Source organism: Magallana gigas, chromosome 7, assembly GCF_963853765.1.
Source record: "Magallana gigas chromosome 7, xbMagGiga1.1, whole genome shotgun sequence".
Classification (NCBI taxonomy): domain Eukaryota; kingdom Metazoa; phylum Mollusca; class Bivalvia; order Ostreida; family Ostreidae; genus Magallana; species Magallana gigas.
In genome coordinates this window covers 36746398-36764209 of record NC_088859.1, presented here as the reverse complement: position 1 = coordinate 36764209, position 17812 = coordinate 36746398, and the positions used below count along the sequence as shown (strand labels likewise).

At 34.1% G+C, this 17812-nt stretch overlaps 1 protein-coding gene and 1 long non-coding RNA gene across 2 annotated transcripts; one reads left to right on the top strand and one right to left on the bottom strand.

Moving 5' to 3' along the window:
- Nucleotides 1-2: 2 nt before the first annotated feature.
- Nucleotides 3-8706, bottom strand: LOC105318629 (A disintegrin and metalloproteinase with thrombospondin motifs 3). The gene is made up of 21 exons (XM_066066040.1): nucleotides 8227-8706; nucleotides 7951-7981; nucleotides 7441-7796; nucleotides 6121-6235; nucleotides 5791-5954; nucleotides 5622-5705; nucleotides 5347-5500; nucleotides 4261-4366; nucleotides 3754-3897; nucleotides 2830-2956; nucleotides 2450-2566; nucleotides 1984-2126; nucleotides 1839-1902; nucleotides 1654-1759; nucleotides 1299-1435; nucleotides 1083-1203; nucleotides 911-1000; nucleotides 654-814; nucleotides 434-572; nucleotides 181-313; nucleotides 3-43 (listed from the first exon to the last, which is right to left on the bottom strand). Exons 1-21 carry the CDS (start codon nucleotides 8275-8277, stop codon nucleotides 4-6), a joined length of 2583 nt encoding a protein of 860 aa, XP_065922112.1. The 5' UTR covers nucleotides 8278-8706; the 3' UTR covers nucleotide 3.
- A 1501-nt stretch (nucleotides 8707-10207) lies between these two features.
- Nucleotides 10208-17778, top strand: LOC117684768 (uncharacterized). The gene is made up of 2 exons (XR_004598468.2): nucleotides 10208-11313; nucleotides 17402-17778. It is a non-coding gene; the product is annotated as an uncharacterized lncRNA (long non-coding RNA).
- Nucleotides 17779-17812: the final 34 nt, after the last annotated feature.

Here is a 17812-nt window from a genome sequence, read left to right as displayed (position 1 = left end):
TGATCAACAGTCTGTCCAGTCATTCAGCATTGCCCATCTCAACCTACAATTAGATAAAATCAATTTATCTATCGTTTTCTTTATCTGCTGTTCATTTTTGATAACGCCACACTCACATGGAAGCTATTCATAACTAATACAATTTTATTTTTTAAAACAATGGAGTCTTCTTTTACGTACTGTTCTGCTGAGCATTTACTTCTTCTACATTTATGAGGTTTTCCTCTTGGATCTTCCAGATATTTACACCGTTCTTGTTCAACCTTGCTGTCATTTTCCTTACTGTAACACCCGTATATCAAGCTTTGCTCTCCTGAAAGAACCAACTACAGATTTCAATTTCCATATGAAAGCCTGTTAAATGGGGTAAAAGCAAAATGTTTTTCTAAATAGAAAATGTTAAAGAACTGTTTGTAGAAATACCGGTAATTACCGGTTCCACAGGTGACGGAGCAGTCCGTCCAGCCCTCGTACTTGAAGTAATACAGCATCTTTTCATGAGTATTATCATCTTTTGAAATGGTATACTGGTAGTCATATGATGCAAAAGAATGTTTATCCCTTGGAAAAACCTACAATTTGGTTATCGTGTTAAACATAACTATCGCAAAATTCATGATACCATGTTTCAAGTTCTGTAACCTTTTTCTTACCTTTACTTCTAAATCTGTCTGAATTGGGCCCTTAGATTCCAGTGATTCTATACCGTTGTTCTCATACACAAACCAAGCTCCTGCCGCAGCAAACTCGCGCGATCTTCCGAGAGTTCGTCCGCCATTCAGTATAAACGTACCATACCTTGGATCCTGAAGAGCTTAAATTGTACAACTTTGAATGAAAATAATTGCATTTGTACTTTAGGTGTTCAAGTTTGAACAAGATATTTGGATGTAATACATTTATTCCTTACCTAGAAAATGGGATGCCTTGGAAACCTCTGTAATTTTAAAATTTCTGGCGCCTTTTGGTAACACAAGGAGATCCATATAGTCGCGGTGAGCTGAACAAAAAAAAAAAGAAATAAATTTTAAATATGAATGAATTCTCTCTTTTATTTGTCAATCGTCTTCAATTTTCCTTACTTGTAGTAAATTTCTTTTGAAATCTTCCATTAACTGTTTTACACTGTGAACCATCGCCATTACAAACTCCGCATTCATCTTCTTTTGCAGAGGAATTCATTTTTCCGTCACAACCAACATGCTGAAGGAAAATAGAAAATGGCATCATTGTAGTAAAATTTGCTTTTCATGTTCACAATGACATTGGAAAAATGTTTGTATATATTGGACACTTACCATGCATTTGCCATCAACACAAATGTTATTTGCTTCATCATAAGAACATGGGACACCATTGTCCACTGGAATGTTGTCAAATGTTTCTATCTCCCCAGTCAAATTTGAAACACAGGAAAGAACGCACAACTTCTTTGCTAGAAGAAAATACATTAATAGAAAATAAATGTTAAGTGTTTACTAAAGATTTTCACATAGCAAAATGGATATTCTTTACTTATCTAAGTTGATATTTTTCATTAACTCTCAGTGTCTGTTTCATAAGAAGATAGCCAAACAACATAGATTAATAACTACAATAATTTTCTCACATTTACGATTGAAAAAGAACATAAACGTTTGAGTGTTTTCTTACGGTCTTTGACTTGATATGGCAACCAGTTATGTCGGTCTGGTCTGATCCTCATAGAGTCCAGCATAAAACATTGTACCCTACGGACATCAGTGAATGAGGTACATGTCTGAAAAGCAAAGAAATCGGCTATGGACTACGGTAATAGTGGACTTTTTTTCACTACCTCTAAATTAAAATTTACTGACCGTAGATTTGCAAGTATCCATCTCATTGCTTTCACCCGTACAGTCTTTTCCATCGTACTGAGGTCTACAAAATACAGTTCGGCAAGTTATATTTACATTATAAAGTATTGTTTAATAACTATTAACCACGGTAGGTGCAATTAACCTTGGATTGGTACAGTCCCGAGTTCTCTGTCTTAGTCCAATCCCACAGGCGGCAGAGCAGGAGGACCAGTTACCCCAGGCGCCCCACCCTCCATTCACCGGCGTGTGGTGACCGAAGTACACACACTGACCATTCTCACATTGCTGTTAAAAAATATAATCCGCACATAAATATGAAGACAAAGATTATTAGGTGCTCGGAACGAAGAAAAAATAAAATATCGATGAAACATGTTTATAATACATATTCAATAGCACTATTATCTGCCTTTTAAGAATTAAAATTAAAATGGGTACTTTGTCGATCGTAACTTTACATTTAAATGTACATGAAAAATTTGTTCAGAATAAAGAGATGAAGATTTTTTATCATTACATATCGTTGAAAATTTACAGATACCCGATGAGTAAAAAACTGAAATATGCGTATATGAATTTAAAATGCTTGAAATACATGTCAACTGTACCTTTTCTGTGCCACAAGGCGTTCCCTCTAGAGGGGGTGCCCGTTTTGTCTTACACATTCTGTTTCCACGGTCACTGGGCCCAGAACACCACAACATGGCACATGGTTGTCCAAAAAACTAGACAGTGGTTAGAATTTATTATATAGAAAGAGGTTCAGTTTAAAAAATTACCATTATGAAATGTATTTTTATTACATGTACTTTAAAAACTGTAATTTTGGAAAACTGTCGCACATTTATATCTATTGAATTACTATATATCTAGCTTGATCGTCAGTTAAAAAGAAGAATAACAAGAACATAAAAAAGAACCAAGTCTAACAGAAATGGTTACTAGTATTTCATAATCATTTAGATTTCAATAAGTTTTCATTAAATACATGCGGACATAAAGTATTCCCAGCTCCAAATTCATAACGACATTGCTTGTCCAAAGAAAACTTCTCTCCTAGAGGAAGATCAACGGAGTGCGACGCAGACGGTTTGTTATTAAGGCATGTTAATGACCTGTAATATAAAAGAAATAAATACTACCAGAACTACATCTCAAACAATGAAAAATGTCAAATATTCCGAGCTATCAGTCTGATTGTCAGAGTTTCATATTCCTTGAAAATCAAATCACCTCTTAAACTACACACAGCCATTAATTTTTCAAATAAAAAAAATAAAGGGACCAAAAAGAAGCCAATGAAAGATTTTAAAAAACATCTTCAAAACCTGAAGCTTTGATTGTAGATACCGAAGCTTCGTTTTCGTCATGGGGAGTATTTACATCAATTTGATTACGTATAAGTATTAATTTGGGTGCTCAAAAATGTGAAGTAACTACCGATGTGAGATGTCGGAGTATCAGTTCAAATTATATTTTTATACATGTACATAACTGATTGTTCAAGGTCTTCTAATATCAAAATCATGCATCTTTCAGGGTATAAACAAGTGCACTAAGTATTCCTCGTTTTTTTTTTACGCCTATAATTCCTTTTATTCAATTAGTTAAAATTTTGACGTGTTTAAGGTCTAGAAAAAAAACATTTGTTTCATATAAGGAATAAGGAATCATTCTTTGAGTATTATGAGGTGATAATTTTGGTCGGGGCGTGATCAAATCCAATAAAGCCCAAAGGGCTTCTATATAATGCGTTGATCTTTTCTATAAAGATACATGTACAATGTATGAGTGCCAGTCATACGCTGTTCATTGATAAGTTCAATGCAATTGGTTATAATGGCAGAGCATACAATTTGATCCTCTTTGCAACAAATTATGACTGAAAAAGTGCAAATCATATGGTACAAACGGAAGCACTTCGTCCATGCGTTTACTGCTGCAGTCCGTCCACCAGTACTGCTGTAGATTTGCTTTCACCATTGCGGCCATGATGCTTGTCTCGTACTGACGTCCGGAGCATGTGTTACCATGACCATTGTGGTACAAACCGAAACTTATAAAAAGATAAAAAAAAACCCATAATAAATGATGAGGTTTTGCGTTAGACATTCGATGATATACGCGACAAATGCATTTGATATTAATACTGAAAGGTAAGGATTCCATCTAACTGAAGAACTGTAATGACTTATTCATTCACTCTCTCTCTCTCTCTCTCTCTCTCTCTCTCTCTCTCTCTCTCTCTCTCTCTCTCTCTGTGGACCAAACTAAGAAACTTTGGTGGAGTAAAGGTGGAGCCATCAAAAAGAGTGTTTAAAGATCGTTTAGAATTTTTAAGAATACTATCTATAGGATCAAAATGAGCTTATTTTCTTCTAGCATAAGGAAACGTCCTGAGCCTGATAAATAAACTCACACATGAGCCACTTCATGGGCTATTATAAAGGCAGAGGTAAGTCCTTCGTCTTTGACTATAGCACAGCTGCGTCCTGGGTTGCACATTCCGGTGATTGGGGCATAACCTGAAAACACAATCTAACCGTTGTTTAAACCATCATGGACGTTTCTCTCATGATTTTCTGTATTAAACACCAAACTTCTTTTGATGAATTTTACGCTTACTCACACAGCATAAAAATTTGTAGAATATTTGTATGAATTAGATTTGTATAATTTTGTACATATATGTCAATTTTAACATGGTGATCTGCAGGGTTGGGGAATGGAGGGGCTCACTGACAGAAATGAACGACAATTGCAATTAAATCAGCAACAACATAAATCCAAACCATATCTATCTACTGTACCCTTTAAATATGTAAGATAACGACAAAATACTTCGGCCATGCAAATAAAATTCGAAACCATGTAATTAAATATTCACTCCAATTATATGTAAATCTCACAACTAATTGGCGGATGGGTTTAATGAGAAAGAAACTACGCAAAATGTTTCAGTCTGCTATCTAGATTATGCAATCAAACAATAAAAACTTCACTTATTGACTTCATGGTGGGATAAAAAGCGTGAATTTATCAGTTCATGAGAGTTAACTTTAATTTCAGCTAGATCTAACTTTCCGGTCAATGTGATTTTACAAAATGATAAATCCTTGCATCCTTGCACACGAAGTCAATAATTACAGGAATTATCTAACATTGAAGCAGCTGCACAACACAGCGTAACACATCAAACAAAGTCTACTTAATTCTCAACTTTTATCAGCCTAGTAATATTCCTACGCCGGTATCCACGCCGTGGGTGATATACCCACACTCGCTTGGTAACTGGAATGAATTTAGTTCAAAATCGTATGGATCATTACAGTTTTCACATCTATCCCCAGAGAGAGATAGCTTCAGATAATCTCACATCCTTTTATTTGATTCTCAGTGTTTGTTAATTGACATAACTTGAGTTCGCTGAGGCAAAACAATGAAAACAAATCTACGACAGATTTAAGAAACATGTATCAAATGAAATAAAAGGTTTTTTTCTCACCTGCAGGGCCTATGCCAGTTCTTGTTAAAAGCACCGCGACATCGAAATGGTATCCTCCCTTGTTGATCATCCTGTTGTATGCCTGTTTGGTTGTCCACTGGCAAAAGTTATCTACCGTTTTTCTCGCATCGTTTTTAGAGATGATATTGTCCTCCTTTTAATTAAAACAAATAAAATGCACATCACTGTTCTACATTTGTTGAACATTTTGCTTGGAAACAAAAATATTCTAGTATCAGAACCTTCTTCTTTTGTTAAAAACTTTAAATGCATACCATTGATTTGTCGAGTTCCAGGGTTTTTACAGTGACAACTTCAATGTCGGCGGATAATGTATCATGTTTGTAAACCTTGTTCACCTACAAATGAAAGATAAAAGTGAAAATTGATTTAGCTGTTAAAATTCAATTATTTTAATAAAATGGGATGTAAGAATATACTTACTATATTCATCAGGGTCAGTAGGTAAGTGTCCAGGCTGTTTTTACCGATGACAGCGGTAACACTCGTGTCGGCAGCAATAAGAACCTCCAGATATTTCCTCCCACTTCTTGCTTGCCTTTTCTCCCTTCTATGATCTCTTTCTCTTGGTCGCATTCGTCCTATGTCTTAATACAGATTTTTATTCATAATACAACCCAAATTGTTTTAAGCGATCGCGAATACGAAAGATAAAACATATCAGAAAAATTGAAGTTTTAAACTGAGACAAGGGTTTACAACTCAATACTTTTTTTTTTTATAAAAAGTTTGTAAAATAATGTTTGATGGTACCTTTAGGGATGGAACAAGTTTTAACTCTGTGTTGACCCTTGTCGCTGTATTCTCTGTTTTGGTGCCTCATGGGATCTATTAGCATCTCATATTCGTCGGTTTGGATATAACCATTCTGTTGAGATAAATAAAATAATAACCCCAACTACACAAATTTTTAACTTTTTGGTTACTTGTTTAAATATAAAGCCCGGGATTCTTCATTAACCCTTGAAAATACCTCGGTGTACTTTTGAGATCGAGTAAAGTTAAGAGGATTTATCAAAAAGTTCGTGAACTGATGCTATATAGTCATCAATAACATAGCTACAAGAATGAAATTTGGCATACACCTTGAATGATTAACGCTGCAATTTTACATATGATGTGCATTTTAAAATTCATTTAATATGTCTTACGTTGATGATGTCTTACCTTAAAACTTAATACATGTGCAAATATTCTGCTTTTGTAATATTCATTGTATAAAAAAATTTTGTACCCATCAATAAAAGTGTGTAAATCATTAGGAAAAAATGCCATACAATAATTACACAATGCTTGAAATTGTAAGAACAATTCAGCTGTTTCCTAAGTGCATGAATAATGTTCTAAATGCTATAAGTAAAACAATGATGTTTGGGATGGTCTTTTCGAAGCGTTAGTAAAAAATTTTCTTCTTGAAAATGAAAATACCCAAAAAAAGTTTTCAGCATTTAACGAGAACAATGTATAATAATTAGTGATTTAACTCAATTCATTAAATGACTTTTACTCTTAAAAAAGAAAGAGCATCAATAACAAAGGAAAAATAGCTTGTTCAAAAGTCTTATGGAGAAATGTGCCGGTGATGATGTGAAAAACCAGATCAACGCTGTCAGATAGACGAATGGGTTTCTTCGCAATTTCGCAATATTTTCAAGACATCAAAGAGACACATTGATTCGGATATTGTAACTTATGACAAAGAGGAGTTTCATCGAATTTTTTGCTTCTTTCAAGAAATTGTTTGATACCAAGGAAGAATTCTCTGAGAATCCCGCCTTATGCAATAATATCAAATTACATGTACATTAATAAAGTTTGCGCCGGAGTAACTAATATTGATGTTTATAAAAATGAATGTCGTTACTTTTTAGTTAAACGTTTCACATAAAAATTTAACTATCCACATTTTCAAAACAATTATTGCAACGAAAAGCACTAATATTGATTGCAATCGAATGAGTTTTTACGACCAAATTAAAGTCCACGAACTTTTTAATAGCCCCTCTTACTATGATTTCAAAACTCTAATGAAAATATTTTCTTTTATCAAAGGAGAAGTGCTTATTTTCATACCAATCCATCGCACAAAGCTACGGCAACAAAGCTCCTATCTTGACCAATAACAGATCCCTGGTAAAAGCAGTCATCCACCAGGAGCTGAGAGTACGTGATATTACCAGAGGTCCACTTTCTGTGTCGCTCACTGGTATGGATGCTGTGTTTATGTAGCTCCAGGGTAAAGTCGACATCCCCCAGCGGAATAGTTACATATAAATCTGATGGATATGCTGTCCTTTTATCGGCATTAGGACCCGTTTTATAGTCTTCCGAACCCAATGAGATATTGGACACAAATTTTCCACTAATGGTGGCAATAAATGGGATGATGACATGGTGTTGCTCTTGTTGGCAGCTGATTTTATGGTTGTCTAAAAACAAATCTTGTAGATCATTTTTCAGAACAGTTCTTCATGCAAAAGAGAAAATATCTCCGTTTTAAATCTATTTCAGTGGGAAATGCATGTAGTAGCCAATTAAAATAATGGTAATTTTATCATATACTAGTAGCTTACAAATACTCACCTAAGGTAGCCTCTATATCCAACATGATCTTCTGTTTATCAAAGATATAAGATAAAGACATTATGGATATATCGTATTTCATCTTTGTATTAAAATGGCTGAATAACTAATTTATAACACATGGAATATCAAACATTAATGCCCCGTTTTTCAAAATCTAAATTACACATGGGGAAAATTTAAAATAATAAACGGTTTGGAGTAGTAAAGACGTGAGAGAATCAAACAATAATGATCGTTTACAAGAAAGTACTTTAAGTAAAAAAAACAACTTACCAAAATAAAGAAGAATTGGATTAACGCGGACCTGAAAGATTCAGCATTCATTTTTACAACTTTACGTTTCGAATGCAAAGTCAGCAGGACTCATTTCAAAAGGGAAATAAAGTTCTTAATATACAAAAAGAAGAAGCAATCAAAATCCTGAATAGAGATGGGTTTGACGAATGAAAACCGACAATTTTACGCAATATTTTGTAAACACTTGAGCTAAAGAACAGCGTTAGCCAGAATCAGCAGAAGTTAATCTCCTATAGCCATCTAAATCGTAGCAAGAGAGGATGTTTTAGAGGGGAGCAGAGACTCCTCCCGTTTAAACGAGAAAATGTTTATCACCCAAACAGCACTGACACGGAAAAAGTGAGGCGTATATTTTTTGCCCTCTTTCAACTTTACGAACCTTATGGAATTACACCATTTCAAAGTTATCGATGCTTTAATCCGTTGTTTTTCATCGATTGCTTTAAGTGCATGTTCATTCAAATCTACATTAAATCCACGGTGGATAATTTGATAGGTATAAAGCATTTTTCTTTTGCTTTCTAGGCGCAGTGTCCACGTATATTTGTTGTAAGAACCATAACTCTATATTTTCTTACTAGTATATATAATAGCACTTGATTGCCTTTTTGTAATGCTGGCAGAATTATTGAATAGGGCACCTCCATATAGTGATGCACTTCTTATCAAATAAACAATACACGTTATATGATTTCATAATTTTGCTTTCTTTCGTAATTTTGTTACCTTAACTGCATAGCGCAATGGATTAGAGCGTTAGATACATATCTTTTTCTTTTAAAAAAAGCTTTTGGCCAAATGCTATAAAATTCAAAAATTCTTAACTGATAAAAAGAATGTTGATTATAATGTAAATTTATGCACATTAGAATCGACATATGTCTTATACCACCGTAATATCATTTGTTTTAGCAGAAAAAGAATAAAAGCAGAGAAATGGACTGAATACATGTATAATGCAGGTACAAGTTCTAGGTTGTGGACAGACCCTTTAGACTTTCAAAGTTTGTAGGAAAACACACTAAGAGCAATATGGGCTGTATATTTTAGAATTTTATTTTGCTGCAAAAACCTGCTACTACGATGAGTCTTCATGTAACTTAAACGTTTATGATAAATAAGATTTGAAAACATCATTAATTTTTGTCAAAAGAAAGATTTCTCTTCTAAGGAATATATAGCAAATCAATTTTTGTACAGGACGACAATAATTCAATTTTGCTCCAATTAAGGCTTCTTGACGGCTTTTTCCACAAAAATATGGCTGATAGAAATTTAAAAACCATGATATTTTTTGTCATTATAGTAGAAAATAACATTTTTTTGTAAAACAAAAAACAAAAAACAAAACAAATTCAACTTAAAAATTGCAGCTCATATTGCTTTAATGGAGAATAACGTTAACTGTCCAGTCATAGAAATTACATTTAAGGGATTACATCCTGCAACCAAAAGTCTTACATGGTCGGTAAAGGTTTTTGTAAGGTATCTTTTTAAAAATATATATACGCAGCCAGCTTAAACAAAAATTCAAAAGAAAAACTGGCGATTTGTAGGCTATTCAGTACCCTTGATTGAAGTTATTTCTGCGCTACGTAGCTGCTGCTCTGTATTTCCCGGTCTGAAAAAATTCCATGGACCCCCAGGTCGTCCATCCGAATTTTTCAGACCGGGAGCTACAGTCCGGCAGATTAGGCTCTACGGTGCCCTTTACATCATATTTCTGCACCGGAAGTGCAATTTTCATAATTATAAAATATAAATTGCTTTTTCCTCTGAAATGTCAAGTCTGTTTGTCAGATAACAAATGACTTCAGGGATTTGAGTCTTATTAGTATTATTGCAAAAAAAAAAATCATTTTAAACATACCTACAGTCATTTTTTTTACACTATTTTTTATTAAAGCAATTTCATTTGTCTAGTTTTGATAGATGTTTGTGACATTTGCAATCAAACGTATATATGTACGTATATCCGGAGGAAAGAGATTGCTGTCGTTTCAAGACAAAATTGCTTCCTCCTTGTTGATTTGACATTTCTTTCTGAGATGCAATATTGAGTTTCACTTGCTAAACGTCACAAGTTATCAAAATGTGTTTCTTGTGTTAAGGAAGTAGATTATATTTCTCTCAAGACTTTTAGTTTTTATTTGAAATAATTTCCGTTATTTTCCAACGAAAAGGGACAAAAATTATGGGTATCGTACTTTAAGCAACACAGAGCATAAAAAATGGAGTATTTGATCAAAACATTTTTCATACGATGCAAATGACTTTTTGTCACACAATATCAATCTATTTCCAGTGGTTTACAAAGCCTAATTCACTGTTCGCAGCATAATCCATTTTGAATCGCACGCATGAAAGGAAAAAAACAATTATAGCAGCGTGGAAAAAGTAGTGATAACTTTGCTCCCTATATGATATTTTCGTTTTGTTCGATCGATAATTGTATAAAAAAGGAGTGATTGTGCTTTACCAGGTTTGTATTTATGTTGCGAGAGTGTGGCGCGCGCTGACTTGGGGGCTCCTCCGATGACTGACCACTACATTGGGTTTTTGATGGTGAAGTGACAACGCGTGTATCCAGCCTCTCCGCCACGTCAAGATCAATAGGTTCAGATCATTTACATAGCTACTAGTAGGATCGACGCAGGAACTGGCATGAAACTCACTTCTAGGAATTAGAAATAGGAAATTGGCGTGTAATACTATACACGCCTTGTGTACATCACGGTAACAATTGTACAACCGCAGGTGTGTCTGGTCACTTATACTGATTTTTTTTTAATCTAGTGTTCAAAAGATACTCTGTGAAACATGCAATACATCAACTTTTAAATCTTGATGTCGACATCCGTGAGACAGTATCATGTCATAATACTGTCATACTTGTTGACTCACCTTTCTGCTAGAACCTGAGAATTACCAAAGTGCTACAAAGACGACGTAAGAAATTTTTCTACAGGTGAGAATGGACAGGGACGAATTGAAGAGACAGGTGGAGACCCTACGCTACCACAAAAGTCTAGAGAGAATACCAGTATCCGAAGCCATCAAACGGTCAGTATACACTTTTTGTTAAAATGCATTCTAGTTAAGCCACTGTTTCTTGCTCTGTGTCTCTTATTGGTACCTTATGAATACTCTTACCACAGAACACGCAGTCGGTGCCTATAATTGCCTACATACTTATTTTCTATGACTGTTATCAATCCCGATTTTCTGCAGCAAGTCATACATATAATTGATGCATTGTGCTGCGGGGGACTATTTGCTGAAATCCTGATTTATGTTAAGTGGCCTTTTGTTTTAGTAATGATACTTGATACACAGTGTGTCCGGACTTGCATGTAATGGGAATCGTTCCATTCCTGTCAGATTGCTGGGCAAACAGTGATGTCTGCTAAACTATCACAAAATTCAACCCGATGCGTCTTTTGTGACACTGTATTAATCTATTTAGTCAATCCGCTCAGCTAACATCCCTGCCGCGTGTCCATAGGTAGGGTGAGTGACTTTCCTCATCCTCTTTGGGATCCTGTTAGATTTACATACGATCTGTCTGGCCTGTTTACACGGAAGCCACAATGTTTACACGGTAGCAAGTCGTAAAAGCCTCTTTACTTTAATCAATATCAATATCTAGTGGAGGGGAAAGTTATCTTTTCTGTAGAGTTACCAATTTTGATTAATGATAACTTGTTTTAAGCGTACTTCCTTTTCATTTAAAAAAAAACGTACATGTGTATCTTGACTATCATGGTTTTCTGTTTCTTTCAAAATTTGTCGAACCAATCCTTTCTTTTTTTTTCATGAATAATTGAAATTTTGTGTTTCAATGTACATGAACAATCACAGCATTTATCAGCACAATCTTAATCAAAATCATCATTGTCTTTTGTGAGCCGTATGATCTACCTTTTGCTATTTCTGTTACTAAGGTGTTCTCTTGTTTCCTGACTTTGAAAATTCAGTTTAAAAAAAGCATAAATATTTTAGAAAACACTAATTTCCACCTCAATAAAACTAGTATTTATTTCTATGCATCTAATAGTAGCAACATATTGGACCATAAAGTGAGGTTGACAGCTGTGACGGAGAGTTATTCAAGTGTATTTGTTTTATTGTCAATCATTTTAACTATACACTATTAACAAATCAAGAAAAAAAGTAAACTTGCGCCCTGGCAGATTATGAGAAAAATCCTTGAAGACCGCACTAAATGTTTCTATCGTAAATACAAACGATCGTTTTTGAGATGACAACCTTCACTTTGCTTATAGAATAGATATCGTACGTGCCAATTAAACAGAAATAAAAGAAATAAAGTGCTTACATGTGTTTGGTGTTTAGGAATTTGTGAGATTTTTTGGTTATAAATCTTTGATTTATAAAATACAAAACAAACCAAATACCGTTTCTTGTGAAGAAGAGGACGAAATAAGTGTTTGACGAGAAAAGCAGCAATAAAATAAAGGCAATGTTATATCTTAGTACAAAAACCTAAACACCTCTCTCTCTCTCTCTCTCTCTCTCTCTCTCTCTCTCTCTCTCTCTCTCTCTCTCTCTCTCTCTCTCTCTCTCTCTTAGTAAATTTAAGCCGATTGCTTTAGCATTCTTTAATGACCTCCTCTTCACGGCTTTGGCCAACCTTTGATGCCGGAATACAACTTTGTGGAATCAATCCAATAATCGAAAGCATCACTTTTGACACTTTATATTATTTCCCCTATAAATTGCCCTTCAGCATTCGTAGAACTACAAGTATCTGAAAGCTTTCTGAATACTGGCAATGGGGGAGCACTTCAGAGATGAATTATATTCCAATACAACTACTGTAAAAAAGCAATTATTTGAGAGTCGTATTAGTTCGAATGCATTTAGATGAATTATTTGACAGTTAGAAAATGTGATCTAAACCATTTGGAAAGTTTAACGATCTAGCTCAATTTATATTTTCTTTGCTGATTTATAAAGAGAGCAAAGTGTATTTGAAATAATGTACAATCCATCAAAGTCAGGGAATCAGAAACTTTAATGGAGTGATTTTGTTTCGAAAATAATACCCAAAACAAAATGTATTGAATTCAATCAGGTTTTTTTAGCTCATTGTTTGTCCCCTCATATTGTCAACTTAAAAAAATATATCGGCTTTATGCGCATGAAAAATTACTATAGTTGTCCAAACCTGTGATTAATGATCAAATCTAAACATTGACCACTTTTTTACGTGTAAAATATAAATTAAATAGATGGCGTAGAGAGGTATTTTTTTCACCATGCACTTTCTCTCTTTGTGATTGGTTGAAAATGTATGTTGAGAAAAGTTGTTGATGATTTTTATTGGTTAAAATAAGATTGGCGCGTCATTCAGTTTTTAAATTTAGAGAGACTTTTGTCTAAAGAAAAACAAATCAGGCAACAACACCGACTCAGTAATCAACGTCTGCCAACTTAAAACAATAGGCATAATTGAGTGATATATATGTTTGGTTTTACTAAATGTCAGTAAAACAATATGATAGTCAAAATAATTATAAGGATCAAGAGTGCTTTCATGTTGACCGCCATTTTTGATGACAGCTACTGTTTAGTAAATAAAAAAGAAGCTACACCTTTCCGCTAGAAATAATGTGTCTTATATACTTTCCAGGTGTAAGTGTTTTATAGTTTAGTTTTGGCTTGGATAAATTATTGAAAGTCTTCTCGATGCTGCTGGGCTACCAGCAATGAGTCTCAAATCTACGCTTGATTAACAAATTGAGAAATCATTAACGTGTTGATATCATCAATAATAAAGGCTCTTGAAAACATTACTCTAAGAAAATGGTACTTTGTCACCATTTTACACCAAACTCCATTTTTTAACCGTTTCCCTTTTCTGTTGATATTGAAAGTCAATGTACCAAAATACTGGGAACAAATGCGTGATAACAATGCATGTCCCCAATTTTTACAATCCGTCAATACCATACTCCTCGTACATACATTGCGACGTCATGTCTACGTAATGCGTGAAAGATTCTAAAATACAACGGGCAACAACGTGGAAAGCTACATGTATACAAAAATAGAAAATAACCTTTAATTTGGACTTAATTAATTCAACACACAATACATACTATTCGCGAGGCATCGAGGTATCGTGTACATGAAGTGTATGATATTGTTCTAGTAGGATCATTAATCAACAACACAATTTGTGTACATCAGAGCGAAAAGCAATAATGAAAAAAAGTAAATTGAATGCAATTCATTAAAGTAAATGCTCATTCTACAACCGAAGAGGCTGACCTCATTTAGAAAAGAATTTAAAGGTTTGTCAATTAGTCTGGATTACCCTAGAATTGTGATTAATTCCTGAAGTGCGTGAAATTAGAGTGGATTGATAATCAAAAACCACTACGTTCGTTCAATTAGAAGCTCATTTAATCGGATGTGTTTTTTGCAGAAGCATCAAGGGATTTGGGAGATTTTCAATTAAGTTCTACAACTTTTTCATTGATGCGTGTACTGAAATTTTCAACTCAGATATTAAGTACTGTCGGTAACGTAAGATTTGATAAATTAGGAGGGGTTTTCTTTGAATGCGAGTCGTTACCTGACCTTTGTTTCATCAAATTAAGATAAGTTCACGGTTATCACAGATCAGATACAGAACTTAATCCGCGGGTTCACGCGTACATGTACATTTAGTTCGAGTGTGGATCACTGAATAGAATTGTACGTCGATCATTAAAGAGTTGTCATATACATTAAAATATTTGAACTAATAAAGTGGTTTAAATGATTACAGTTGGTCTTAAACTACATAATTAACTAATATGAACTTTTTCACTCACAATAGCTAGTACATGTATTTTGGCTTTTCATGAGATTTTGCTACAATCGAGTCTTCGCATTGGCTTAGGTTAAAGTCATGCATATTTTACGACCAAGATTCGAATAAGGTATTCAGACATGTATACATTTAAAAATATCATCAATCATGGCATCGATCCGGTTCAGTCTTGAGATTTTACTCTTAAATCGGTTTTTTTTTTCAATTTGGTGATCTTTAAAACGAGTAACCGAGTAGGAAAAATTGAGTCCGAGATAATCACCGGTATGACCGAGCAATAATAGAAAACTCAATGTTCGATAACATTCCTAGCTACTTGCGATACAAGCTTTCGAAAATTTATTAGAATTCAATTCAAATGTTTTTTATTGATACGTGGTATCAGCCATGCGGGGGTTCGGAGTGTCCCTATCACGCCAGCTGATAGCGCTGGTAGTTTACTCGGTCGAATTCATCCGGCTTGAGATAAATTTTGCAACGTTTACAAAAAAGTTCAGACAGTTTACAACAATGTTGATAACAATAACGTGACAAAAAAGCTAGGGACAAATGATCCCTTGAACTGTCGTTGATTCGTCCTCTTCAGAGTTTATCAAATTTTTCTCTTGTCAGGGACGATAACCCGCTATCTCCTTAAGGAAGAAAAAAACTAAATTCTTGGCCAAGATAAGGATATATGATTAAAGATATGAATTGTTCGATCTATACGTTAATTATAATCACGTGGCTACTTAAAATTTTCAACGCTACATCCATCAATATTAACATTTACTTTGGAGATTTTTCTTGCCATTCAGTAATTATTAGTATAATTCATTTCATAATAAAACCAATTTTATGTAATGAAGATTGGCAATTAATGCCAACATAAAACATTTACAAGTATTACCATATCAGATAGCAATTGACATATAAAGTATCATGGCGATTATTTATTAAAGATTCATTAATGTTATTCATTTTACTTAAATCATAATGTCAAAACAACCGTTAGGAAGTTTTTTCTATATAAAAATAAAATCGGGTAAACAATCAATATTCCCAAGGAGACATGTAGGTGAAATGAACAATTACATGTAAATGCCTTGTCATCTGCAGACAGCGGCAGCCGTGACGATATAAGAACTGAATTAGTATTAAAATAATCATCCAATCCTTAGACAGTGAAGAAAAACTCTAATATAAACTGTACATCGCTACTGTCATTTACTGGATGAAAGAGCTCGTGATCTCTGCTATCGTTGTCTTCATTCATGGTTCAAACGTGTATTCGCTGTTGTTGTTTACAGATTAATCGTGTTCATGATTCAATTTAAAAAAACTGATTTGCTATTTTCGTTTACAGGTTAATATATAGAAATCAAATTTTTAATGTTTTTTGACAAGTTTATCGAGTTCTTATAATACATAGTTTGTACATTTATTCGTTGCTGTCGCTCACACGTTGATCAAGTTCATGGTTTGTGTATTTTAAAACTCGTTGGTTTCATTTACATATTGGCTTCATGGTTTAAATATTAATTCGTGGCTGTTGTTTACATGTTTGTTCATGGTTTGTTGATCAATTCGTTGTAGTTAACAGGTTGACTGAGATCATGGTGTGTGGATTAATTCGTTGTTTTAAAGGTTGATTGAGTTCGTGGTTCGTGGATGAATTTGTTGTTTCGTTTATCTAAACAATGAAATGCTTTCTTTTGGTGATTCATTCGGGATATGAAGGTAGCGACATTGGAGAAAAAATAAATAAGCCGCAACGCGGGTTATGTAATTTTTTTTTTGCAATTATCGTTACCTCAATAACCCGCATGAATCATCAAAGAAAGCATTTAATTGTTTATATTAACATCTTTTTTTTAGCTAATCAATAAATTGATTATGAAAAGTAATTCAAATTCACTAAATTACTGTTTATGTCATTAGCTAAAAGAAACAGCCAAATCGTCTCCTGTGATACTTTGAGTTTGACATCATGATTAGTTCGTGCAGTCCGTGGTATTACATAGGTCGCTGTAGGTTTAGACCAATCAATAAACAGGGCGTGTCAATTTCAGACCTGTCAATTTCTTCTCAGTTTCAGCCGCTGTAGATCTCGATAAACGATAAACGGGCGTGTAGATTTCAGCCTGGCTGTTTCTATAGAGCTATGAATTAACTATAAGTTTTCGTAAAAAATTGAGGGAATAATACTTAGTAGATGTAAATATAAGTTGATAAGTTAGAGTTCATTAACTGTGCATTACGATTCTTTGTTGTCTTTTACCGTTTGAGATCATGACTTGTGCATATAGTCGCTGTTATCGTTTACAGGTTGATCGAGTTTATAGATGAGAAGATGCCCGAGGATGGACTGGTTGTTACACCCGACAAGAAGAAGAATCCGTGGGCCGAGAACAGAAAGTGCGCCATTCTGTAGAGACTGATATACACACGGACAATGTTTTATAGGCAGCTGTGCGTTGACAATTCTGCGAAATAAGCTGTCCATATAGGACCTTTTTATGGGTTTTTTTTTGTTTACTTAGTAGTGGCTGTTGTATTATTACAATGTATTTTCTAGATCGAAAGATGTTGGACCCATCTCTTTATTATTACAAACAAACTATGTGTATTATATATATCTGAAGATACACGAATGCATAACACTGTTGAAAGACAAAGGTTTCAAATAAATTCTTCTAGACTTCTTCCATTTTTTTAATCGTGAAATTTTTTGTGCAT

Bases quoted from the DNA above. Each gene is read 5' to 3' on its own strand.
- LOC105318629 (XM_066066040.1), bottom strand. From the start codon at position 8,277: ATGAATGCTGAATCTTTCAGGTCCGCGTTAATCCAATTCTTCTTTATT. The intron at 1,204-1,298 runs GTAAGTGTCCAA...ATTTTCCTTCAG, and splicing joins GTGTTGATGGCAAATGCATG to CATGTTGGTTGTGACGGAAA. The intron at 573-653 runs GTAAGAAAAAGG...ACCAAATTGTAG, and splicing joins AGACAGATTTAGAAGTAAAG to GTTTTTCCAAGGGATAAACA.